Source organism: Macrosteles quadrilineatus, unplaced genomic scaffold (genome assembly GCF_028750875.1).
Source record: "Macrosteles quadrilineatus isolate MER2022 unplaced genomic scaffold, UCM_ALF_1.0 Scaffold_1__1_contigs__length_201487025, whole genome shotgun sequence".
Taxonomy (NCBI): Eukaryota; Metazoa; Arthropoda; class Insecta; order Hemiptera; family Cicadellidae; genus Macrosteles; species Macrosteles quadrilineatus.
The window spans coordinates 184,403,628-184,430,080 of record NW_026542594.1 but is presented as its reverse complement, the minus strand read 5'-3'; the positions used below and the strand labels follow the sequence as shown (position 1 = coordinate 184,430,080).

The 26,453-nt window shown below is 35.7% G+C and overlaps 2 protein-coding genes across 2 annotated transcripts; both read left to right on the top strand.

Annotated features, from left to right (window-relative positions):
- The first annotated feature begins 1,321 nt into the window (after window positions 1-1,321).
- LOC128983320 (protein deltex) lies at window positions 1,322-15,298 on the top strand. The gene is made up of 9 exons (XM_054402565.1): window positions 1,322-1,554; window positions 4,079-4,227; window positions 4,360-4,534; window positions 8,632-8,844; window positions 9,618-9,760; window positions 10,547-10,628; window positions 11,859-12,049; window positions 13,179-13,321; window positions 14,214-15,298. The coding sequence occupies exons 1-9, from the start codon at window positions 1,347-1,349 to the stop codon at window positions 14,509-14,511; spliced, it is 1,602 nt and encodes a 533-aa protein (XP_054258540.1). The 5' UTR covers window positions 1,322-1,346; the 3' UTR covers window positions 14,512-15,298.
- A 3,073-nt stretch (window positions 15,299-18,371) lies between these two features.
- LOC128983319 (alpha-aminoadipic semialdehyde dehydrogenase) lies at window positions 18,372-26,054 on the top strand. Its single transcript, XM_054402563.1, has 8 exons — window positions 18,372-18,562; window positions 19,851-20,067; window positions 20,619-20,836; window positions 21,458-21,673; window positions 22,426-22,605; window positions 23,108-23,290; window positions 25,138-25,344; window positions 25,792-26,054. The coding sequence occupies exons 1-8, from the start codon at window positions 18,419-18,421 to the stop codon at window positions 26,002-26,004; spliced, it is 1,578 nt and encodes a 525-aa protein (XP_054258538.1). The 5' UTR covers window positions 18,372-18,418; the 3' UTR covers window positions 26,005-26,054.
- The last annotated feature ends 399 nt before the right edge of the window (window positions 26,055-26,453 follow it).

Here is a 26,453-nt window from a genome sequence, read left to right as displayed (position 1 = left end):
CCCATATAGGGAATAAGCTATTACCGTAGTACTCATGGTAAGACCTGGACCCGGGACCGATTTTTTTTTGTTTTGAGGTCCCTAGAGGCCAAAAACACCATCCGTTCAAATTCATATATATATGTGTCCGTTAGCGCGATAACTCGAGCAAAAACGATCCGATTTTGATGAAATTTGGTACAAACGTGTAAACCTACGTTTATTCGAACGAGTTCGCGAACCAGCATGATCGGACCATGGGAACGGGGGTTTATGGGGGGTTTTATGGGGTAAAAATGGGTTTTTCCCACTTTTGACTCAAAAAACATAAAATTTTGCAATTTCTTTCCAAACTATTTTGTAGAGCTTAAAAAAACAAATAATTTAGTATATAAAGCGTTATAATGCACCTAATGGTTACGGAGAAAATTTCAAAAAATTGTAAATTTAAAATTCCCATGTTATAATAAGTAGTTAGAATAAGTAGTAAACTGTTGTAGTTTGCTTGTTTATTAACATTTTTTGCCCAAATTTAGAAAATGTTTTTATTTCTTACTAACTATTAACATTTTACATAAAAAACACTTTTACCCTCCCTGTTGCAGCAAACCTAAGTATGTGTTAAACTGATTCTATTTAAATAGGGAATAAATGTGATATTTTTAAGGAGACATTTTAGTGTAAATCCAATCAGGCAAATGGAAATTCGCTTAGTCTGCAGGTTTGCTGCGGCGGGGGTATTTCATATTTTCTTTAGTTTTTATTTGTAATAAATACAATTAATTGCTGTTATTTTATTATTTCAACATCTCTTGAGCACTTAGTTATACACAATTGTTCTATGATCAATGATTTTAGTGAATAAGCCAAAATACTTTTTTTGTAGTCTGTCCCACAGACAGATGAAGAAAAAAAACAAACACCTGATGATGACTGAAAGCTGTTTGGCGTTTGGCGTCTTGTCTAGATCTAGAGTTCTGCAAGAGCAAGTGAATTATGGGTTGTTGAATAAAGAATTTGTAAACAGAACCAAAATTTTCCCACGCTTCGAGATTTAATGATGGTCGGCTTCGTTTGTGTTCGTCGTTTTCTAACTGATTTGAATGCGCCTGATGTGTGTTTTTTGTCTGTGATAGGCTTAGAATGATGTAGTTTTCACGGTGTTTAAATATATTATTCTTGTTTTATCAAAGAATTGTGTTACTGGTGTGTGAGCTTGTTTTGTGTGATATTTCATTAAGTTTGTCCTAAGTTAGTATGCTTGGGCTAGGTCCACTAAAGAGGATTACAGAGTGGAAATGTATTGAGAAGACGATTTTCTTGATGTGATTAGTATAAATTGTATCCAGAAGCTAAAACAACCGAAAATGACAACTGGCCATGCAGTGGTTGTTTGGGAATGGGAGAATAGGCAATGTAGATGGAGACCATACAGTCCTGAAGTATCTCAGTTGCTTGAAAGAGCAAATGTTAAAAGACTTACCAGAGTAATGCTTAGTGATGCAGACCCTTTATTAGATAAATACTACATCAATTTGAGGACAAAGCACCAATGTTCAGAAGAAACAGAAACAGGTAGGCCAAGGCGTAGTCTAACTTAGGCTATGTACAATTTCAAATGTGGTTCTAGGCCTAGGCTATGTTTTTGTAATAAAGCGACTCTATCTGTTTTTTGCTTGGATGATTAAGTATATGCCTAGTTGCCATCATGTTATCAGCCTGTAAGATAAGAATAAAAGACTACTAGTGGAACCCCGTCGAAATCGACGGTTAATCTTGATGTTTTATGTAAATTTAGCTAACTGCGATAGATAGAGTGAAGTTATTAAAATCTTAGTTAAATGAGGGAGGATAAGCATAATAATAAGTATGACGATTGGGTTCCCTAAAAAACGTGATTGATGAATTCGTTTAACACAATATTTCCTACCTTTTTATCGGCTTTAGGTTGCCCAAAAGGTTTTTTAGAATTCTTACAAATGTTTGTTCATGAGTTTGTTTCATGTCAAAGTCACTTTCACTACATGGGAGAAGGAGTTCATATAATTAGTCTATCATGTTACGGAAAGAGGCAATATTACTAACGACTAATTCCATCTGCTTTAGGAAAATCATTCAGATTGTATTCGGATTTATAAGTGAATCTTCATCTTCGGTTATAGGCCTAAACATACAGAATTTTATTAGCATATTAAATCAGTTTTTTTATTCGTTAAAAATATCTGATTATCCAGAAAGCAGTAACATTCTTACTTCGATCCAAGCAATTTTAACTCCTTCTCTTGCCACATGGACCCGTGTATTTAATCATCCTGTACTTACTTGCTAATTGATTAACTTATGGGGTCGTTTTGACTTGGCCATATCGATTACATAAAGCTGTGCATGTATTTCGTGGATGGAATGAACCATAATTGTAGGAAATTTGCCCACAAATCTTGAACATTTGCAGAACCAAATCCATAACCTAGTCCAGCCTTGGTACCTAACAAATGATGCAAATGCGATGAGATGTGATGGCACTGTTGTGTTTCAGAATTTGTTGTATGTAGTGAGGTTTAGAGGCGTTGTTCGACCTAGCTAGATGTGTACATCAAAGTAAAAACCATGTACACATTTTTTTAAATACCTGAATTGACATTAATTTACCTACCGTACTTCACCAAAACCATAGATGAAACATACTCCGTAGGTAGTAAGTCTATTCCAAAACTTGAACACAGCTCTCATTCTCAATGTACGGTACCTAGCCTACTCATCTATGACACAATTTTCAACCCGATCATCGAAAACTTTTAAACCAATGAATGAATTTCTGGTCTTCTTTCTTGAATTCAATAATATTCTTGAACCTTACAATATGTATTTAAGCTAACCCGAGGAATAATTATAGGTTCCTTTGAAACTGATATGTCACACTGATTTCAAAATTTCAAATTTGTTAAGAGCAATAAAGCATAGATTTTTTAACAAAACATTTAAAACGTATCATAAATTCATCATTTTGTTGAAACCATAAAAACTTGCCATGCAGTGGAGAATCAATTTTAAATCATAAATAATAATGTGTAAACATTTAATTTTGACAGTTTCAGTAGACCTTTGAATACAATTTTAATATTAACAGCTGGTTCATTAAAAGTAGTGTAAAATTATCCATATGGTCGTAATGTAAACAAAACTGCTCAGGAGTGAACTTTAAAGGCCTCTGGGGCAGAGCCCCAAGGAAATTTACCTCGTTTCTCTTTTGAGGGCTCACCTACAGACCAATACGTTTCTTTAGACACCCCTACCAAGTTTCTACACTCAGCCGTTCTCTCAAATTAGCTGTGACAAAACCCCGTTTTTCCTCCATAAGAATAACATGGGATGGGAATTTAAAGGCCACTGGGGCAGAGCCCCGAAGGAATTTACCACGTTTCTCTTTTGATGGCTCATCTACAGACCAAGACCTTTCTTTAGACACTTCTTCCGAGTTTCTACGCCCAGCCGTTCTCTCAAATTAGCTGTCACAAAGAAAAACAGTTTCAAATTAATATATAGATGCCTGTGAAATAAATGGTGTTTAAGCTGAAGTGTAAGTAAAGTTAGCTAGTTTTTCACTCGGTTACCGGTACTTTAGGCTTGTTGAAAAAAATTGATGTTAGGCCTAAATTGGTAGGCCTAATAACTTAAATCATAGATTAGTCAATGATGATTAAAACAATTCTAACATTTTATACAAATTGTGGTTTCATATTGTGTCCAACACGCACATTAAGTTAATATAACTTAACATAAACCCACTTAAGCTTATCACCTATCTTCCTCACATACCGGTACCTTTTCTGCTTATCAAACGGCAGCCTAAGTTAGATTATTTGAAACGTTACAGAAGATGTGTTAGGTTTGGTTAGTTCAGTATAACATTTTGGGCATTTTGTAATTTAGGCCTACACTAGTTTAAGTTAGCAAGAATCAAGCTAACTTAATTTAAGTTTACTAGGTACTGTGGCAGTAGTATATTTATTTAAAGGTTTTATCCCCTTAGGCCTACCTACTTAAGATCTCTCAGGCTTAGGATACTGCCGCTCAAGTTAATGTTTAATTTCTGCTGCAGGTGGACCACACAGGGTCCGTAGAATGTGTTATCCGCCAGACTCTCCTGCTGGTAAGGGAGTGAGGTGGGAGTGGGCCGGAGATTCGCCTGGAGAATGGCACACCTACGACATGGAGGTGCAGTCACTCATAGAAGCTGCTTGGGCCAAGGTGAGCCGTAGTCCTAGAGCTTGTACGATTCCTAATTAATGTTTCAATACAGTACCTACTTAACTTGTAACTTAAGCATCAGGATTTCTTTACAAACATCCTCGTTAATTATAATTAAACTTGCCTCCGCAGGGTGACCAGACGATAGATGTCAGCAAGACTTATCTAGGGTTTCCCTACATCATCAACTTCTGTAACCTCACCCAAGTACGCAACAACACAGGGTTCGTGAGAAGCATTAGAAGAGTGCAGCAAGCTCCGTACCCTTTAGTGAAGGTGTCCCCTGAGGAGATTACTGCGATCAAAGGTAGGCAACATGTTATTGGGAATTTTCCCCCTTTTTTATGCCCTAGGTCGTTAGACTCTAGTCCAGGATTGTTAGTCACCCTACTTCAGGCTAGGCCTAGGGGTTGCAGGATTATCACTTAAAAAGCCAAATTGGTGATTTGGCGGGATTTGAACCTGAAACCTCTGGACCAAAGTCCCGCACTCTATCTTACCACTAGACCAGCTCGCTCCAATGGGATGTTAACATTATAAACGCTATAGCCTACAATTTTTTCATGCCTTTGCCTAAAAGGTGTTTCAAATAAGATTTTTAAATGTTGGAAACCCAATGGTTTGATTAAATTTGTGATTCCACATCAACACAAGTAACACAACACAGATGTCGTTTTATCCAACCAAACCATCCTGGATTTCAATGACATTTTTGTTATACTGGTACACACTACATAGACTAAGAAAAATACTTAACATTTAAATATGTTATTGTAGGTAGGCTATCTAGTTTTGATTATAGACATTGTTAAAAGTTTTGAACAAACGTTTAAACATCAACCTGTTAGTGATTTTCAAACTGCTCTTTTCAAAGCAAGTGAGTCAAAATGAAGATGAAAGAGTGTTATTTTGTGTAATTGAAAAGCTGTTTCTATAAACCTATCTAGGCCTTATTAAAATATTTCAATTGCAAACTGTCTTAAATACTATTAAAAATAACATTTTTGGAAAAATTCTCATAGTCCTTGGATAGTAGTTAGTGGCAAAAATTACATAAACAGCAAGCAAAATGTCAACGAACATTTAAGAGCTAGCCATGTAGGTAGGCCTATATACCGAACATATTTTGAGCGCATAGAATCGAATAGACCAACTGGAACACAAACCCAAGATGTATGGAGTAAAGGAGGTGGGCCAGACAGAGCGGACTGCGCGCGATGACGTCACTGCAGTCCCGGCCGCGGCTGCCTCGCCGCTAGATACATGCTAAACGCACAAACCTTACTTTTTCAGACACGATTTACGCTGGTTTGGAGGAGGTATTTACCGTCATGACACAAATATCTTTGTGTACTAAATAATGATTTTTATGATTTTGAACTAAACATGAATTGTGAACAGTTTGACAATAGTAAATAACCAATTAGGCCTGTATGTTGCATAGAAAGTGATGAAATGCGGGCGTCTACCGATTCAGTTGGAATAATATTACACTTAAGAATTATTTTAGATTAAGATATAACACTCCCCTTTTTCAGGTCAGTTAATAAAAAATATCTTTTAGCACTAGGTAAAAAAGTTGCCTGTTTAAAAGTTACTTCAACTGCTTTTTGGTGTTAGTTATAAATGAAACGCCATCCTTTTTCATGTTTTATTTCTTTTTTTTTCCTTTTTAATGATAAACTTATTTGGGTTTGTTGATAAAAAAAAAAAAAAAAACAACAACCAATTATTTAATAGTTTACATGAGAATCATAAATGTTGCTTACAAATCAAAGTCAACTACGATACTGTATTACTATTTTACAGGAATTAAATAGACCACAAAAATCTGTTTGGATAAATGGCATTGACCAAAGAATACGCTCAGAGAATACTAATGATTTTCCCCGAGGAAAGCTTGTTTCACAGGTACTTTTAAAGAAAAATATTAATTCCGTATGTATAAACATAGGTTTCATTTTAGACTTTATTATTTTCGTGTTAAGAGGATTTTCTCTTTTATGTAAGTGCACGTTGTTCGGTGTTTTTATACGAGTTTACTTTCTGAGATAAAAAATGCTAGCTATATATATAATGACAGTTACCTATTTTAAAACTAAAGCTCAATCCGACATAAGAGTCATATTTTATTCGCAAACAAAATATGCTTTGTCTTTATTGAAATGTGCAAAAGAAACGATTTTTGGATTTCAATCATTTTTATATTTGTTTATTTTGAAGATGTTTAAAGGAATTAATTTCATGATTATTGAGTTTGGGGAATGTTAAACATTCATGAGCCCTGAATGAAACTTGTGTCTACTGAACACAGTATTATCACAGTGATGCGGAGGAATGTTCTACAAAACGAAAATTGAGAAAACTTTACCGGGGAAACAAAAAAGTTGTGCAAGCTGTGTTGAAATAATAAAACACCACAATGTAGGCTAAATGAAAATTGAGAGTTTGGAAAAGGAATTTTTAAAATCGAAAATTAAATAGGTATTTTACCTAGGCCTATTTAAAATGCTTTGATATGAATAAATGACCCTGTTAAGAAAGTAAAGACATTAAGCCATTACGCCATAAAGTTCATCGTTTACCTCTAGACCGTCTTGAGCTATTTGCTCAAAGAAGAATAGTAGAGTCTAATGATATTGAAGTTTTTTTAATCAGGCAAAAACAAATGAACAGCAACAAAAAATAAAAAACAATCAACTAAGAAACGTCATCGTCAGTACTAAATTTAAGAGTAAGTAAAAGATTTCAAGAACTCTACAACTCAATGTGTTTATAATCTGATTGCATGTCCAATGGTGAGAGATACACTTTGTAAGTAAAGTGTTTTTATTTCAAATGTGTTTTCTTTCCATTCATAAAAATATAAATCTCCATTCCTAATTACACTAATCTAATGATGATTGTACATTACCAAAAGCTACTTTTATTTTGTATATCTGTATAGTGAAAAATGTTTGTTTGATTTAAATAATAATTTGAAAAATGTTAAGGGTATCTAATTTAGTTACTAATATATTCATGAACAACTGTAGTTAAGTAGGCTATCCTAAAAATATATAGATCATAAAATTAGATGCTATTTACCGGATCAGAGTAGATCCTTAGTGATATAACAACAATTGCAGAAATGGACATCAATTTAATCAACAATTGCTCTAATATTTGAGTAGTAATATAATAAGGAATAACATATTAATATATTTAAAACGAAGCAAAACCAATTTTAAGAATTGCGTAGTACAATCTGGCGTAAAAAGCGCAAAACAACATCTAAAGGTGTTGTGTACGGGCTGTGAGTAGCGGCTCGAGGACTGCAGTGACGTCACTGCCTCAGTCCGATGGGCGAGGGGGGGAGAGGGGCGCGCTCTGTCTGGCCCACCTCTTTTACTCCATGCATCTTGACACAAACCAACTACTGTAGTCTTCTTCTGAAGACTTTTTAGATTGTACAAACTTGTGACAAGCTATAGTTCAGCATAATTAGTTAAACCAAGCAAACACTAATCAATAGTACTCATGCTGCACATTTGATGGAAATCACCTTTTAGCGAATTTCCCTATAGGGAAGTAGCTATTACCGTAGGTCTCATGGTAAGACTTAGGCTCGGGACCGATTTACTTTTTCATTTTGATGTCCCCAGAGGCCAAAAACACCATTCGTTCAAATTTTTATATATGTATATATATATATATATATATATATATATAGATATATATAGATTTATATATATATGTGTCCGTGAACACGATAACTTGAGTAATTTTTATCCGATTTTGATGAAATTTGGTTTGAAGGTGTAAGGCGGGATAAACTTGAATGAGTTCGCGATCCAGCATGATCGGACCATGGGAACAGGATTTTATGGGGGGTTTTATGGGGTAAAAATTGGTTTTTCTCACTTTTGACCCTCAAAACACAAAATTTTCCAATTTTTCTCTAAACCTTCTTAAAGAGCTTAAAAAAACAAACAATTCAGTATATCAAAGTGTTTTTGTACGGTTATTGGTTACGGAGAAAACAAAAAAAATTTAAATTTAAAATTCCCATGTTATTCTTATGGAGAATATTGTAAAATGTTGTAGTTTGCTTGTTTATGGATATCTTTTGATCAAACTTGGCAAATATATTCATTTTATACTAAGCAATAATTATTTTACTTAAAACACACTATTTATTAGTTTCCTTGTAGCAGCAAACCTAGGTACTCGTTAAACCTAATGTTATTTAAATAGACCAATTGAAAATCAATTCAGCCAAATGGAAATTCGCTTAGACGGCAGGTTTGCTGCGGCGGGGGTATTGTGTATTACATTTGTTTTCAAACAAGGTTTCAAACCCTGTTAAATTTACCTTACTCTAGTTCAGTGTTAAATTTTACTAAACCCTTCCAATGTTCCCAGGTTTGAGGAATTCTAGCCAAAATCCACACCAACAGTCACGCAGGGGTGACCATCATGAGAAAGGCGTTTCTGGGAACGGCTGCAAAAAACCAAACGGCAATACAAATAATACTCATTCCACCATCAAGAAACAAGTGAAGAAAACCAAAAATGAGAAAGGAGAAGGGCCTAGTAATATTGCAAGGACAATACTAAACAACTTAAATATTTTTGGTATGTATTGCGAGCATTTTGTGCTACGGTATTTATATATAATAATATAATTCTTCACTTGAAGTATAAAGGCTACTAAAATTTTACTTTTGAGTGATGAAGGAAAACCTGTAGGTTAATGTTTAACGTGTATTGGTAGCTGAGTGGTTGTAGCACTCGGCTAATTATCGGAAGGGCCTGAGCAAAGTCTCTCTTTAGCTTTTGAGGGTTCTAGACCTAGCTGTCTTTGATGATTGAGCGTTTGATAAATTATTTTTCTTAAAGAATCTTCAGCTCTTATTCCGTTACTAAACCACTCAAGGCGTCTAACTTAATTATACACTGTACCTTCACTCATATTTGGGTTTATAAAATACCGTACGCCCAGCAGCATCCTCATCTAAATTGGTAATATTTAGTAACGGTAAAAGTTCACATTTTAAGGGTTCATAAAACTACCTGCCATTCGAGGTAATCGAATATCTCCACCGAATAACGTTGCAAACAACATATTTTGTAAAATTGAGATTTTGAAAAAATCAAATGCAAATGATAATTAAATCCCTACTGTGTGGGATATTTATTATTTTAAATACATAGGTTAGCAGTGTTTACAAGCAATTGGCGTGGGAAACTGGTTATGTTGGCACTAGGGCAGCCAGAATATTTTAGTGTAATTACCAAAAATATTCACTTTTGTAACTTGCATCATTGTTTGGCGAAGCTATTCAATTATCATCGTATGTAAGTGTCATAGTTACACATGTTAAGACTGACAAACCTTTTTCCTGCAGGCCACAAAGGAAGTGTGGAGGAGCAGAAGCGCAACACAGGTGTGTTGGACACAGATTCTAGCAGCACCAAGAGCGGACGACGGCCGAGCGTAGACACCGTGTCTACCTACCTGAGTCACGACAGCGAGATGCGCACTTCCAGGGTATAGTATACGTTAACAACATATATGGGGCAGTATTTGTATAGATTGTCTGGGTAGCCTTAGCGGTGTGGTTACAGTGATGGCCTTCGAATCGGAAGGTTGCTAGTTTTATTCCAAGCGAGGTTGTTATCAAACCCTAGATAACTTACCAGTTGTCATTAGGTGATCAACTATCAAAAAATCTATCTAAGATAGTAACAAGACCTGGTTTTAGACCATTCCCTTACAAAAAAACGTCAAATAAACGTTCCCTGCTGGCGTAAATAAACAGCAAAATAAAAGAATGGTTATGATTGTGCCTTAGGGGTTCGTTTTGTTTTTAAATGAAATGTCACTTTTGATTTAAATAAATTATATTGTGGACTGATAATGCAATGATACCAATAAGTAATTTTTTTTATGATGGCCATGTTTCATTTTGAACTTTGACTCCAAATTTGAAACCTATTGAATCGAGTACTCAATCCCAAATCCAAGTATAATAATTGTTATAAAATACAATACAGAATCAGTATTAAATTGATTCTCATTAGTAGTGTTTTAGTGACTATTTTGAAAGAATTCAAAATCTAAAATCTATAGCCGATTTTCACAACCCTTTACGAATGACCGCAGCATCACTGGCCATCTCTATGGTTGCGGCAACATTTGTGATCATTGAATCACGCATCATTGATCATTGATTTAGCTTGAGATCAAGCTTCAACTCTGGAACTGGTTACATCTTGTCTGAATCTATAGTCAATGGTTAAACTGTGTGTCTGACCATTGTGTTTTTTGTTTCAGGCTGACCTGTTGGATTGCACTGGTAGCAGTGAAGATGTGTTTGAACCCGGAACTGTTTATAAGAAGCAAGGTGCAATAGTTGGTAAGCTGAGAGTACCAACACAAGTAGACTTTTCATCCCATTTTTAAATCTAAAGCTTGTTTTTCATCGCTAGTTCATGTTGGTGATAGTGGATGCTAGTGTCAACAACATTTGGTTTCTATTTAGGTTTAATTTAACGGTTTTTGCTTTATAGTCTAGTCATATTTGAGAAATAACCTAAAAAAACTCTTATAAATGTGAAACTTGGTACATTTATTGAATTTTACTTCCTGAAAAACATACTAAAAGTCCTCGAAAAAAAACAACTTGTGCTATGGTCGCCATCTTGGGAAATGGCATCCAAAAACCAGTTTTTCCCAATTACTCAAAAACTATTCATCCTATAAAAAAACATTAAAATTAAAAAATGTTTGCCAAAGAAAGATCTACAACTTTTGTCATAAGAATATTTCGATATCATTAACTGTTCAGCCATAAAATACAATATTTAGAAAATAAATTTAGAAACTTATTAGAGTTTTTTAAGGTAATGGAGATATTTTGATTAAAAATGACTACACTATTACTTCATGGTGTATGTTGTTTTTCTGAATCACTGATGATAAATTATATATAAGGTTACATTACCTTGATCGCCAAGTGATCCTTGTAAGTCCAAAAAATAGGATTACGCGTGTTTCGACGTCTAAGCGTCATTGTCAAATCGTACAAAAACTTTCTGAAGTCTGAAGAAAGTTTTTGTACGATTTGACAATGATGCTTTGACGTCGAAACGCGCGTAATCCTATTTTTTGGACTTACAAGGATCCTTGGCGATCAAGGTAATGTAACCTTATATATAATTTTACACTATTACTGTTTTGTTATAGAACAAGGGTACAAGTTATTGTTTATGATAAGATTGTTTATTTGGATGAACAAGGTTTTTAATAACAACAAGTGAATTGGAAAATCACAATTCTAGCGGCACCGGATGGAACTTACAATAAAATTGTCTTCACTTGATCCATAAGGATGACAAATCTACTAAGGGATCTATGTTTAAGCTATAGCTGTTCTTAAGTGTCTTGTTATTGAGAATCAGCTGTTTCCAAATTTGAAATGATAAAACTGTAGCTTTCTAACAGCCCGCTAGATCATAAGTAACTGCTCAATCATATTAGAAAAGTTATAAATTTAGCTAACAATCATCAATCACTTACTTCAGACTCACCTAACATTTTCTTAGGCCTACTCTATGTGACTTATCTAATCTATTACATTGTACAGGAGTGGACGCAGCCAGTGAGGGCATATCACAGTACGTGTGCGTAGTACAAGACCAGTGTGAAGGTTTGTGTCCGGTGTGTTTGTGTGAGTTGGACTCTGATCTGCTGGTTGTTTCACTCACAAGGTGTCATCATCGGCTACACCTCGACTGCCTCAACTCCATGCTCACGAGCCAGCCGAACTCACATCAGGTTAGACTATAGGAGACTATATTAAAAAATTCAAATATGTGACCTTGTAAATCAACAATGTTAACTGATTCTGTAGAATCTGATTAGGTTATATGCCTACCATCGAGGACCGTGGCAGAGCCTTAATTGCAAAAATCCATGTTGGCCGAATTAAAAGCAGAAAATAGGGATGGTTCGGTTGTATGTTTTAACTTTAACAGTTTTTATGAAAAGAAAAACAAAACCGAGAATTTTGGTATATTGGTTTTGGTGCTATATTTTTGACAGAATTGCTACGTCTTTACAATAGGAGGGTTGTACAAAATTTTTCCACAATCGCTGGGGACAATGATAAGGTTTCCGTAGTCATGGAAGACAATGTTGCTGTCAGCAAGACCTCGGGAGACATCCAGTATTTTGCTGTGATTGTGAAAAATAATGATAATGCCTATAAGATTGTAGTAGATGTTCAGAATTTTGTATTGATCACAGAAGATAATGAATGATGATGTTCATAATATAGACACAATGGTGGAAGATGATAATCATGTCTTCAAGACCACAGTAGATATTTACAGTGCAGAAATTATTATCGCACAAGGCATAGGCTCTTCCTTCACTGCTGAGCGTTGTTGTACATGAAGGTGTGGGGCGGTTTTGGACTTAGCCGTAGACACCAACTATTGCTAGACACCACATAAGTGTACCATTGAATGTTCCTTTTGTGCCTTACTTCTCTGTGGCTAAATTCACTGAACTTAGTAAATTCAAAGAACAAACTTAATATATTAAAGGTGTAGCATAGAGCACAAGGGCCTAGATTTTTTAGGATTTTTGAGAGGATAGCAGGCTTACCTGAATGGGAAAGAGTCCAAACTGGCACAGGAAACACAAAAAAAAAAACAAAAAAAACAAAAACAACACAAAACAAAACAAAACAAAAAAAATATTGTAAAGTGTAAAGTTTTGTTTTGTGTTTCCTGTGCCAGTTTGGACTCTTTCCCATTCAGGTAAGCCTGCTATCCTCTCAAAAAATCCTAAAAAAACTTAATATATTGTTTGTTGTTAAGTTGCCTATTGAAGATCTTTCAAATGCATTATACGTCAACACTGTGGAATAGCATATTAATTTTTGTATTGTTGGTTGCAGTGGTTATACATCCAATGTCCGGTGTGTATGACAATCTATGGTGAGAAGCGAGGCAACCAACCACCTGGGACGATGGACACAACACTGTTGCCAACCTCACTACCAGGCTTCCCCGGCACTCACACGATACAGATTACATACCAGTGAGTAACAAAAAACACACTCCAAGAGACAAATAATCTAGGCCAATATTCTGCCTTCTTTAATAATTATTCTTATTACCGTAGTTTTTTCTGTAAGGAATTCAGATAGGTGATTTGATTGGTTGGATTTTTACTGTACTTTGAATCTACTTTGTGAAGATGTTTCCGTAGAAGTAATTTTTCTAGCAAATATAGGCTATAAAGAATTATCTCATAATATTTATTCAAAATTGGATTCTCATGAAAATATTTGAATTTCTGAATTACTTGTTGTGACTACCAATCTCCAAGACCTTTATCCAAAATATTGTTGATGGCAAATTTAATGAAAACTATTCATATGCACTCCTTGTAGTGGATCGGAAGAAATCTTTCAATAAGTGGTGAATATTGGAAAAATTTAATCGTAATTGCATTATAAACAGACCATTCCCCCTGCCTTATACCTTTACGGTTAAAAATCCTGTCCCCCCCCCCCCTATTGCTCCATAATTTTAATGTACTTTGGGATACCGAAGAAAACGTCCCATCTATATGGACCAGCTGTCGCCAATTTATTTTTTGAAAAGAACATAGTTGTTTGAGCCAATCACATAATGTGCTAGTGTCTAAAATTCTATTTTCTACCTTATTTTTTGGAACTGAGATAGTTAAAAAGGCTTAAATATGCAATTGCCTACAAAAAGCTATGAGTTTCACTTGGTTATTTGGCAGAAATCAGTAATTAATTTATATCAGTGCAATCTGACAGTAACCCACTTCAACTAAACTACGTTCATTTTTATTACAAAACAATAACTTTAACATGGTGATGGAATGTCTAGTTTATATCATTAGTGAAAGATTGTATGTTAAACCTACTTTTATTAAACTTTATATTTTTCTATTGCAGCATAGTCTCCGGTATCCAAGGACCAGAGCATCCCAATCCAGGTCGGCCGTACTACGCCGTGGGGTTCCCGAGGGTATGCTACCTGCCGGATACAGAGAAGGGACGAAGAGTGCTACACCTGCTGAGAGTGGCGTTCCAGCGTAGGCTGACGTTCACCATTGGACGTTCCGTCACTACTGGCAGAGAGGATGTCGTCACGTGGAACGACATTCACCACAAAACTGAGCCTCATTCCAGGTTTGACCCGGCGTTCCTTGATAGGTGCTTGGAGGAATTGGCTGCACAAGGAGTGCTTTGAGATTTCTAAGTGTTTTAGAACTCAAACTGTTAGGTTGTTTTGTAGATTCTTTCAACTATCATTGATTCAGGCTCAAGGTTTGAATGTGACACACCATGGACCTAACAGATAGTTGCTGTGCCCTTCCTCGCGAAGGAATTTTCTCTTCTTTGTGCCCCCAACAAACCAAAAAACCTTAGTCAAATATTTACTAAACCAGCCCTAGGTTGGTTTCTGGTTTTATAGCAATACAACTATCAAACTGTACAATTCCATGAAAAACTAAAAATCTATATTTTACATAAGAAAACTGATTCTTCCAGACAACTAACTGTCTTTTGGCTCTCTCAATAAATTTTAAGTTACAGGCGACATTTTGAAGTGTGCATCGTTCTATTAATAATGTCCAATGGCATTACACGTATCAAACAATACAATTCAAAACAAAAGGAAAATTTTTAAAATGAAGTGATTGTTCTTATTCATTGTTGTTACCTTCTCACACAATTATAGCTCATGGGCAACATTTAAACCTTCGGTGGGGTTTTACCGTACTGTCCAATAGCATTACTGGTATCAAATAGAGATGGGGAATACCTTTACTTTGCAATATAATAGTCAGGTATGTTCCGTAGCTTTTCAGTAATAGGTAAAATAGTACTATTATTTTTTACATCTAATTATTTCATGTCAAGGACTTTTCAGCCGGTTGTTGCTAATAGGAAGACACGATCAGTGCTATTTAAGCTACTCGTTTTAACATTTCGGAAGACAATAAAAATTATCGTCTTACCAAGGTTTAATTTTTTTGGTGCTTGCCGTTAATAGGAAGACACGATCAGCGTTTTTTCACTCTCTCGTTCTCTCGTTCTAACAGTTCAGACTACGTTACAAAAATAAGCAAATTTTCAATAGTATATTTCTAAGGTAGGTTACCACTATTTCGTGATGCTCACTGTTAATGGAAACCTTAATGATCAGCGGAATAGTTATTTCATTTGTTTAAACAGTTCAGATTACGTTACTAAAATAATAGGTTATTCTCAGTAATCTATTGGTAATAGGTGACGCTTCAGTAATAGTTAAATTAATCCTATTCCATTAAATAAAGCCCGCCTCTAGTATCACACGCTACAATCCTTAAAAAATACCAAACAAATATCAAATGACTTTAAGTTAAGGATTATTATTCTATGCCCTACTGACTATTGTTTGAGGACCTTGTCATTTAGAGTCTACTATTTAATCAAACTTGCCATAGGGATTAAATGTTTGTTTACATCACTTGTAAGGCTGATTTATCAGTATTAATATATTATGTCCATCCTAAAATATTTTCTTCAATACGTTGAAAAGCATTGTTGATTTGTTAACTACATTAATAGTTGTAAGAACTTCTCAGGTTTGGTTGTATTTATTTTAATAAATAACTGCTATTGCTATATTCAGTGCTCGATTTGTAGTGCCGGAACTGTTACCTATGATTAGTAACTATTTATGCTAATATTTTTATCCGTCTGAAAGTGGGGTACCGGAAAGCCATTTTGCAGTAAATCGAGCACTGATTATATAGGTAATCAGTTTTGATTTGATCTGAACGTTTGAATGTTTGAATGCAGCAGCTATTTTAGAAAGTTTGTTGTTTTTTGTGTCTTTTTGACTGAGCAATATAGGATTTTTTGTTAATATTCATATTTTGGGTGATCTAAGTCTTATATCACTGTGGTCAAAATATGTTTTAATTTTTTTTCGGGTTGGGTATGTATATTGTTAACTTAATTTCAACGGCACATTTGAAAAACTTGTTGATCATATGTGTAACATTCAAACATCATTATACTACCTCAGAAAACATAAGTTTCAAATGCTTATTTAAAAAACCAAGAAATTGATTGTAAAATGTATACATTTAAAATACCGTACAGTAATTTATGATTGAATCTCCCTTATATTTGAATGTTCCTTATTCTATCCAAGAAAACTTCCTTCAAACTATACTAGTACTCAAACTATACTAGATTCATTAAAAATTATAAAGGATTTACTTTTATTTCACCTTTAAACATAAGGCTACTTTTCCGGTTATTTTGTGACTGATCTGAAGTAGTTAAGTACAATTACAAATAATTCAAGATTATTTCATTTTGTTACAGTTTTTACAAACAATTAAAACCAACTGTTTGTTACTGAAGGCAGAGCCATAACATGTTTTTTAACAGCAAGAGTCTGTATTACTATCTTACTAAGTTTTTTTAGTAAATCTGTGCAGCTTACTGATATTATGTACTATTATGTGTCTACCTTTTTGTACATACTTAGCTTATGTGTACATGTTTATTGTGTGTTCTTCTTTGTTCCTTTTTAGCGTTATTTTCCACGGTCAGGTTTATTCTTGCCACGTAGTGTGATATATGTATCTTCCACTAGTATTAATTAAGCAAAAAAGACATGAGTTATTTGTTAAGTATCTATTCGCTTTATAAATAGTTTATAGATATAAACTCAACATTGGGTTTATAGATATGAGATCAACATTTAAAAGACTGTAGGTAAATTCAAGTGTCTCATAAGTCACTTATATCAACCAAGCACTGATGTAAATATTTTATACTTTAATACTCAGGTCAACTATATTTATTTATTAACTGAATTTACGTCTAACTAGTAGATTTAGTATGTTAAATAACAAAAGACAAAAATAATACAAAAATATACTCACAATGTATAACTCGGTCGCTCAAATACTATTAATAATAGTAAACTGTTAATCATTTGAATATTTTATTTTAAATATTTAAAAGATAGTAAATAATGTTTATTCCTGTTTTCTTTATACATTCTATATTTGGTAATTATTTATACGATTTAACTATGGTTTGTGAAAAAATAAATATAAATGTTATAGTGATTTTTAGTTTATGTATATGGATGAATATAATAACAATAAAGATTTACAAAAGTTATTACTTGATTTTTCTTGTATCCTTTTTTCTTTTTATTTAGTTAGATGAAACATATTTACTGTGAAGGGGTGTTACGGGTGTTTAATTATCATACCATAAAAGCTGTTTGCTGCGTTTGAAATTTGATTGTGCTAATCGACAACCTACTTACTCTTTTAAATAGTCTTCAAGTTGTATTTTCCTATAAACATGTTTTCAGTCAAGAAAAGGCTAAGTGTGTAACTATGTGAACTAGAGTCATTGACTCTAGTATAACAGCCACTTAAGATGTCAAAAACTTAGTTTATTCTTAAAAAAAACTCGAAATCAGGCATATCTACTAGAATAACCAGAGATTGTAACAAGAGAAATGTTGGACGTGTAGGCTGAAATAGATCATTGCCCGGACGTCTATAGAGCAAGAAATGGTTGTCATGTTTAAGCTCATTAGCTATGTATATAAAATTTTTTATGTTAGGAATCCAACAAAATAAATAGTTATACAGTAAATAGCTTTTCTCAAATCTCTTTATTTCAGAACTAAACCCCACCATTGTTTTATGAAAACCCTGTATATTAGACAAAATCATATTTTTTGATACATAGAAAATCAACGATTCTTTTATAGTTCAGCTATACAAAATTTACCTATTTCTGTATACAGAGTGATGAAAAAATCACTTTATTTTAATTTTATCACCCTCAAATAAGATAATCTAGTTACTTAGTACTATCAGTCTATTATTCAAGTCCAAAAATAAGAACCAATTTATTATGGGAAAGACATGCCTATTTAATCACACTTATCATTAAATTTCTATAAGTTTTAGTCAATAATTACCAATTGATATTTTCTTCAGTTTTATCAATGTTTTCTGAAGTTCATGGGATTATCTAATTATTGAACTAAGTCTTGACAAGTCAGCTATGATAACCCGAAAGTTGAGATAAGAAGACACTACTCAGTGACTAGTGAGAGTGAGAAGATGTACTTAAGGGTGGTTTCACGGAGAATGTCGTCTCAGGCCAAATACTTGATTGATGATCCCAAGTATGGTTTTTTGAAAGAGCTCGGGTTGGATAAAGTGAACCTTGGAGTTTATAATGGCCGTTGGAAAGCTAACGGGAAGGTAAGATGTATTTAATAGATAATATTTTAATTTATAAAAATATTGAGTTGTGGACAAAGTAGTAAATCTATATGTTTAAACCAGATAGTGAGCTGGTATTTTTCCCTGCTTCCCCGACCACTTAAGGTCATTTTGTAAGTCACTTAAGACGGACTTAAGTCATTTCTACGCTACAAATTAATACTTTTAATCGCCTAGTTTAAAGCTCAATTCTTGTCGCTATTTCGTCCTTGGGTCCTCGTCCTCATAAACCAGTACTTAATCTAATATTGATGATACGTGAAAGAAAAAGAACTTTTCCTACAGTTACCTAACAATGTACATGTTCTCTCACTGATTTGAGAAAGCAAAGTGGCCAATTCGCTCATCAGTTGTCAATGTGTTAACATTGTCTCACTCCAGATTTGCAACGTGTAGGCACAAAATAGTGAGCGCGCAACATGCAGACAACGTCGTATGCGCGCGAAATACGTTGGCAGCACTGGCTGTAAATCAGCTGGTCAGCTGTTGTACTGTTGTATTTGTCACTTCACATTAAATGTTATATTAAAAGTACGCTTCTGTGTAAAAATATGTTACGTTTCTTCGCCAATTTATTTGTTTTATGGTAACTGTAGGAAAAATATAATGTGCAACTCGAGTGCAAAGTACAATTGCCTCACTCGAGAAACCATTCCTCACTTGCCTACGGCTCGTGAGTAAGGATTTCTCTCGAGTGAGTCAATTGCTCACTTTTCTCACTAGTTGCACAAATAACTATTATTTAAAGATGCTTAGCCGCAAAAAGAGGCGTTAGTGGAACAGGCCTTGGATACAAAAAATGTAACAGTTAGTTATGAGCTTATTCAAACCGGCTGCAAAATAAAAGAAGATGAATCGGAAACATACAAAAATGTTTTACGAATGTCACTGCATACATTCCAGGAACTGCTAGAATTAGTTAAACCTCTAATTGAAAAAATGAGACAGGTGCTTTTGTGTAAAACCAAGTTGAACATTTTCTTTGGTCGCCGCTGACACACTTCCAGAGATGGTCAGACTACGCTTCTAGAGGTGGTCAGACTATGCTGCTGGCTGGTGTCAGCGAGTTCGAGTGATCACGTGATCTCTAGCTGTCGCTACCTCGCTACCAAAAGTTGTACACGTTCGACTTCGCCAGCCGCTGACAAATGCTCGCTGGCTGGCGGTGTCAGCTGCAAATTTAGTGGTCACATTAAGCTGACAGTTCTTTCAATTCGCCGCTGATGCCAGCCTAGTATGACCTGTGCTTTAAATTTATGTTTGGCAGGTGGTTGAGTCAGTCTGTCCGGCCAATGGTCAAGTCATAGCAGCCGTGCAGGAAGGCAACCTAACAGACTATGAAGACACAGTTAAGGCTTGTCAGGGGTCGTGGCAACAGTGGGTCGAACTGCCGGCTCCTAAGCGAGGCGAGATTGTAAGACAGATTGGAGACGCGCTGAGGGAAAAACTTGTACCACTCGGAAAACTTGTGTCTTTGGAGATGGGTAGGTAAAAATATCTTCAGTGATTTCAAAAGTTTTGTTTTGTTTAACTAATTAATCCTATAAGCTCTAGTGATTGTTTATTGTTTTGTCATGCCTATTTTTAAAATGTTTTTTTTCTCATGTTATAAAAACAAAAATTCTACACTCTGAGAGAAACCATTAAACCAGTACAAAACTGACTATTGGTCCATAGATGGGATATCTATTTCAGTGTACTGAACCAAAAGTCTTAGTCTCACAATTATTATCATAGACATTATAAACTCTAGTTTTTATTTAGGTTTATTGGATTTTATAGAACTTGTGCTTGCACAGTTAGAATGTTTAAGTGTTTGTAAGGTAATGATCCAAGCCCTGTTCTTGTTGCTTGTTTGTTGAATAACACCATTAATCAAAGAAACAAATAACATCTGTGTTAAGAATCAATCTTACTTGGAATCAAACCATCGATGCTTGAAGCATTAATTTAAATTACCCTTAAAAAGTTTAAGAAGTACTTATTTTAATATCATGAAATTCAAAATGTCAACTCAAGCAGTGTTATCCTGCAGGAAAGATCCTTCCGGAAGGTATCGGGGAGGTGCAGGAGTACGTAGACATCTGTGATTATGCGGTCGGACTGTCCCGAATGTTCAGTGGGTCTATCATCCCATCGGAGCGACCCGGACATGTTCTACTGGAGCAGTGGAACCCTCTGGGAGTGGTCGGAGTCATCAGTGCATTCAACTTCCCTATAGCGGTCTACGGCTGGAACAGCGCTATCGCTATGGTATACATGACATTTCATTGTAAAGCTGGGTTTTCCTAGGCATGGATAGCGGAGTGTGAGGATGCGATTTTCCGCTTGTTGTTGTTGCTTGTTGTTTGTTGTTGGCAAGCCCCTTTGTTTCTATAAAAACAGTACCCCTAAATTACCTAAGACGAGAGGAGAACAAACTCCGCTTTCCGTGCTTTGCTTTTGACCAAGGAAAACCCAGCTTAACCATTTGCAAAATAAAATACTGTATCTTTATCTATTGTGCGGCTAGCTGTCCTGACTATGGCTAAGTTATGTTGAATTTCCTTGGGTGTCCTAGCTGCTCTGTTAACCAGTACTGCTTAAAAAACAATGATGCTTGAATGGTCAGGGAAATTGGCAAAGAGCACACTTTTTACACACAAGCAAAAGGTTTAATTTGTTTTGATGTCTGATAAGTGGTGCTAACAAAGTGAGCGACTATTTTTTTTAAAGTAACAACCTTGAGAATTGCTTCTCACAACCTTATGCTAGTAAAAAAATATTTTCATGCTGTTGGGCAGATTCAGCAATTATGGCTGTTTGGTTGATGTGATTACAAAGAAACACCAGTGGTGGAATTGACGGCATTGAATAACATTTCAACCTGTCTAGGTTTGTGGTGACACCGTGTTGTGGAAAGGAGCGCCCACCACTCCCCTAGTATCCGTGGCTACTACCAAGGTAGTATCCGAGGTATTGGAAAAGAACCATATCCCAGGAGCTGTGTGCTCATTGGTGTGTGGAGGATCTGATATTGGAGAAGCGATGGCCACGGATACCAGACTACCATTGTTGTCGTTCACTGGCAGTACTGCCGTTGGACAGAAGGTAAGGAATATTGGGGTACAGATGTAGTTTGGGAGTGAAAGTGCAACAGTTGTGAACCTACTAATTGTTAATTTGTTCTTTACGTTAAATTGTTGTTTGGGTAGGTGTCAAATTCCTCAGTTTGATTTGTTACAATAATATGATTGATTCAATCTTGTAAGGATAGTTTGGTTAGAAATTAGGATAGATTGGATTTTGGAGGCTACTTGTCATACTTGCCACCTCATGCATTTTTAGTCCTAACTTTTAGGTACTGAGGTGTCGGACCAAGAGGTAGGTAACATTTTTCCATTGAAGTGATCATGTGAAATTTTAAAATGTTATTTTTGTACGTAGTGTCCCTTCAACTGAAAAATAAGGTATGTGTCCCACAAAAATACAAGATTTGATTCATTTGGTAAGGGCATTGCACTGTTGACGCACTAATTTGACGAATATACTTGTCACATCACCATCTTAAATTATACGAGTAATACAAATAGCCAATAGAGTAGTCACATGAGGGATTAACTTATTATGTCCTTAGATTTTGTTTGACTAAAGCCCAATCTTTATACAGGTGGGAGTTAAGGTACAAGAGAGGTTTGGTAAGCCACTGCTAGAGCTGGGAGGCAACAACGCGATCATAGTAGCAGAGGACGCCAACCTAGACATGGTAGCTCAGTCTGTAGTGTTTGCCTGTTGTGGAACTGCTGGTCAGAGATGTACTACTACCAGGAGACTCATAATGCATCACAAGTTATTGTTTACAGGTAGGAGTGAAGGTACAAGAGAGGTTTGGTAAGCCACTGCTAGAGCTGGGAGGTAACAACGCCATCATTGTAGCAGAGGACGCCAACCTAGACATGGTAGCTCAGTCTGTAGTGTTTGCTTGTTGTGGGACTGCTGGTCAGAGATGTACTACTACCAGAAGACTCATAATGCACCACAAGGTACTTTGGTTTAATATTCTTAGTGTATGTTTGAGGGTTTTTTGAAAATAAGGTCCGTAGCCGAACTAGCTAAATCAAGTCTAAGACCTACATCGTGTTTCAACCACTAACATACTTCATCACTCCTATTTTAGTTGGTGTACACCCCAGTTCTAAAAATGTTCTAAAAGAAAACTGAAGCTTCCACAAAGTATGAATTTGCATTCTGAGATGCTTTCTGTGGTTCCACTCGTCAACCACTTCAATAACATTTTGAAGCCCTTCAACAAAGAATTTATCTGCTTCAACAATGTATTGAAACGCTTTAACAAAACACACACTTTCCTTTCCTGTAGCAGCAAACTTAAGTACTCATTAAATCTAATATTGTTTAAATAGGAAATAAATCTGACGGAAATATTTGTGAAAAAATGTAAACAGAAAAATTGAAATTCCTTTAGTTTGCAGATTTGCCATGGCGGGAGTATTTAAAATAATTTTTAACCCTATTCTTCCATTACAGGTGTATGATGCTATATTGCCAAGACTTATCAAGGCTTATGAGAAAGTATTGACGAGAATCGGAGACCCGCTAGACGAGAACACTCTCTACGGACCATTACATTCCGAGGACTCTGTGAAGAGGTATCGGGAGACTGTTGACAATGCTGTGAAGGCTGGCGGAAAAGTCGAGTTTGGTGGAAAGGTAATACCATTGACTTTGGATATTAACATAGAAATCCCATCAATATAGATAAGCAGTCGTAGTCAGTTTGGTACTCAATGAGAACATACTTCAATGATTGTTTTATATTTTCTTGTTGCTATCTTTTGACACAAAAAATAGTATTTTTTTTTTCAAATCAAGGATACTTTTGCATGCTTATGGGCACTAGATAATAAAACAATAGCGATTTAACAATAACTACTTTATTCACACTATTGTACTTGAATTACAAGAGTAATAATCACCTAACTAAACCTATCAGAAGCAGGCCCGTTTTTGACCCTGTTAGCGCCCTAGGCACAACTAATAGTAGCGCCCCTTTGCAATATATACATAAGGGTGTCCACCGACCGAGAAATCCGGGAATCATGCGGAAATTTTATGAACCGGGAATTATGTGTGAATTTTGTATTTCTACCTGGAGTTTTCAAATTACCGTGATCGCGCATGACAGCAGTGACCTCAGGAGACTATAATATGTCTACACTCGGCCGCGAGATATTCAGAATATGGCCACGATCACGGAAGACGATGATAATGTCCACACGACCGCGCGAAACAGCAAGAATTTTACCGCGATCACGGAAGACGATGATGATCTCCACACAACTGCGGAACATGATTAACATTTTGCTGCAATCGTGGGAGACGATTACCATGTATACACGACCGCGGGAGACGGTTACGATGTCTACAGGATCGCGGGAGATACAATAATGATTTACACGGCCGCGAGGGACGATCGGAATTATGCCACGATCGCGCAAGACGAAGATAATGTCCTTACGACCGCGGGAAAAGATCAGAATTTTGCCTCATTCGCGGTAGACGATGATAATCTCCTCACGACCGCGGGATATGCTCATATATTGCTTCGATCATGGAAGACGATAATTATGTCTAAACGACCTGACCGCTGAAAATAGTAAGAATCTCGCCGCAAACGCGGGAGACGATTACGATGTCTGCGAGGGATTATCAGAAGTTTACCGCAATCGCATGAAAACAACCACCACCTTTTTTTCCAAATTTTTGGCGCCCCCCAAAAAAGCCAATTGCCTCGCGCCCTAGGCACGTGCCTACCGTGCCTATTCGGTAAATCGGCCCTGATCAGAAGCCAAGATTATCCCAATTTGCTATATTTCTAGTTACAGCTAACTTACTGGATACAGAATGTGTCACTATTGCTGTCACTGGGACTGTCACTCACACACACTTACTGAGAGGGCTGAACTCGCTCTAGTGTGACTCTGACTTGAACCAGCGACCTTCAGATTTAAAGACAATCACTATAACCATTCAACTACCTATACATAAATAACTAAATTGAAATAAATTCAAATCAATGGATTCCTATTGGGGAACACATTACCAGCTTATATTTCCCTGGGTGTTTATCAAATTTGCTACAAACATCATGAAATCATTGTGTTTCTTAGGTGTTGGATCGACCAGGGTATTTTGTAGATCATCATCAGTGGACTGCCTCACGAGTCATTCAAACAAAGACATTCGCTTCCATTGTGTTCTGATGTCATTCAAACAAAGACATTTGCTCCCATCGTGATCTGATGTCATTCAAACAAAGATATTCGCTCCCATCGTGTTCTGATGTAATTCAAACAAAGACATTTGCTCCCATCGTGTTTTTTGTCATTCGAACAAATACATTTGCTCCCATCGTGTTTTGATGTCATTCGAACAAAGACATTTGCTCACATCGTGTTCTGATGTCATTCAAACAAAGACATTTGCTTCCATCGGGTTCATCCTTTGGCAAAGTAACAAATGCACTTTAAACATAATTAAATCATTGTGTTTCGTAGGTGTTGGATCGACCAGGGTACTTTGTAGAGCCGACCATCATCAGTGGATTGCCTCACGACGCTGATGTTGTTCATACAGAGACATTCGCTCCCATCGTGTACGTCCTGCGAGCTTCTAGCGTAGAGGAGGCCATCGCTTGGAACAACGAGGTTAAGCAGGGTCTATCCTCTAGCATCTTCACACAAGATATCGGCAATCTGTTCAAGGTACTTCAGCTTTTTTGTCACATTCTAAAATAACTATTAAATGGTAGTTTCCTAAATGGTAAATTCAGTCTCAAGATTCTAGGTGGGTCTGGTTTTGAAGATTTCAAAGTAGAAATGTGTATAGAATCTTTTAATCAATATTTGTATTTCTTGCTGAGTTAAATATATTCTTCTACAAAATAGTTAATACCAGTAATTTAGTGTAGCTGCACTTTTCAAAGTTTTTAACTAATTTATTGGTTGTTTTAAATTTAATTCCCGACATTTGTTGATTTTTCCATAATAGTTAAGAATATAGGCTACTGGTCTGAGTTTTGCTTGATCTACTTATATGAGGGTCTCTTATGCTCTGACTATTTATCATTGATTCCTTAGACTATTTACCAAATGTAAATTACATCAAAACCATTTCAAACCAGAAATTTTTTAATCGCTAAACATTTTCAGTGGATCGGGCCTAAAGGCTCGGACTGTGGCATCGTCAATGTGAACATCCCCACAAGCGGGGCAGAGATAGGTGGGGCCTTCGGGGGTGAGAAGCACACAGGCGGGGGTAGGGAGAGCGGTTCAGACTCCTGGAAACAGTACATGAGGAGATCCACCATCACCATCAACCATGGAAAAACACTGCCTCTCGCTCAGGGCATCAAGTTTGAGTGAACTGAACTTTTTATGTTTTATAAGTATTAAATAAGTTTTTTTACAGATGAGTAATTTTTAAAACCTCTTTTCCCTCAATTATTCAAGTTAGTTTGAAGAACAAGTTGTTTTCGAAAATGTCGAGGTTGATTTGATTTTGTTTGTGTCTATCTATTTCTACTATCAGATTTTATAAACATTTTTGGTCAACAAAATGTGTTTGATGTGTGGTTACTGAAGTAAAAACTTTGAAAAGCGAATAGCTCAATTTTTTCTAAAATAACATGGTTTAATTATTGATGTTATAGCCTAAACATAGCTTTTCATTCGTTGTCCCAATGTTTGTCATGTGACAGCAAAATGAAAATTAGGGTGCCCTCATTGCCCCATCCTGTATTATATATCAATAGGTAGACACTTTCAATCCCAAAAAACCAGGTTAAAAGAAGGAAAGTTTAATGTGAAACCTA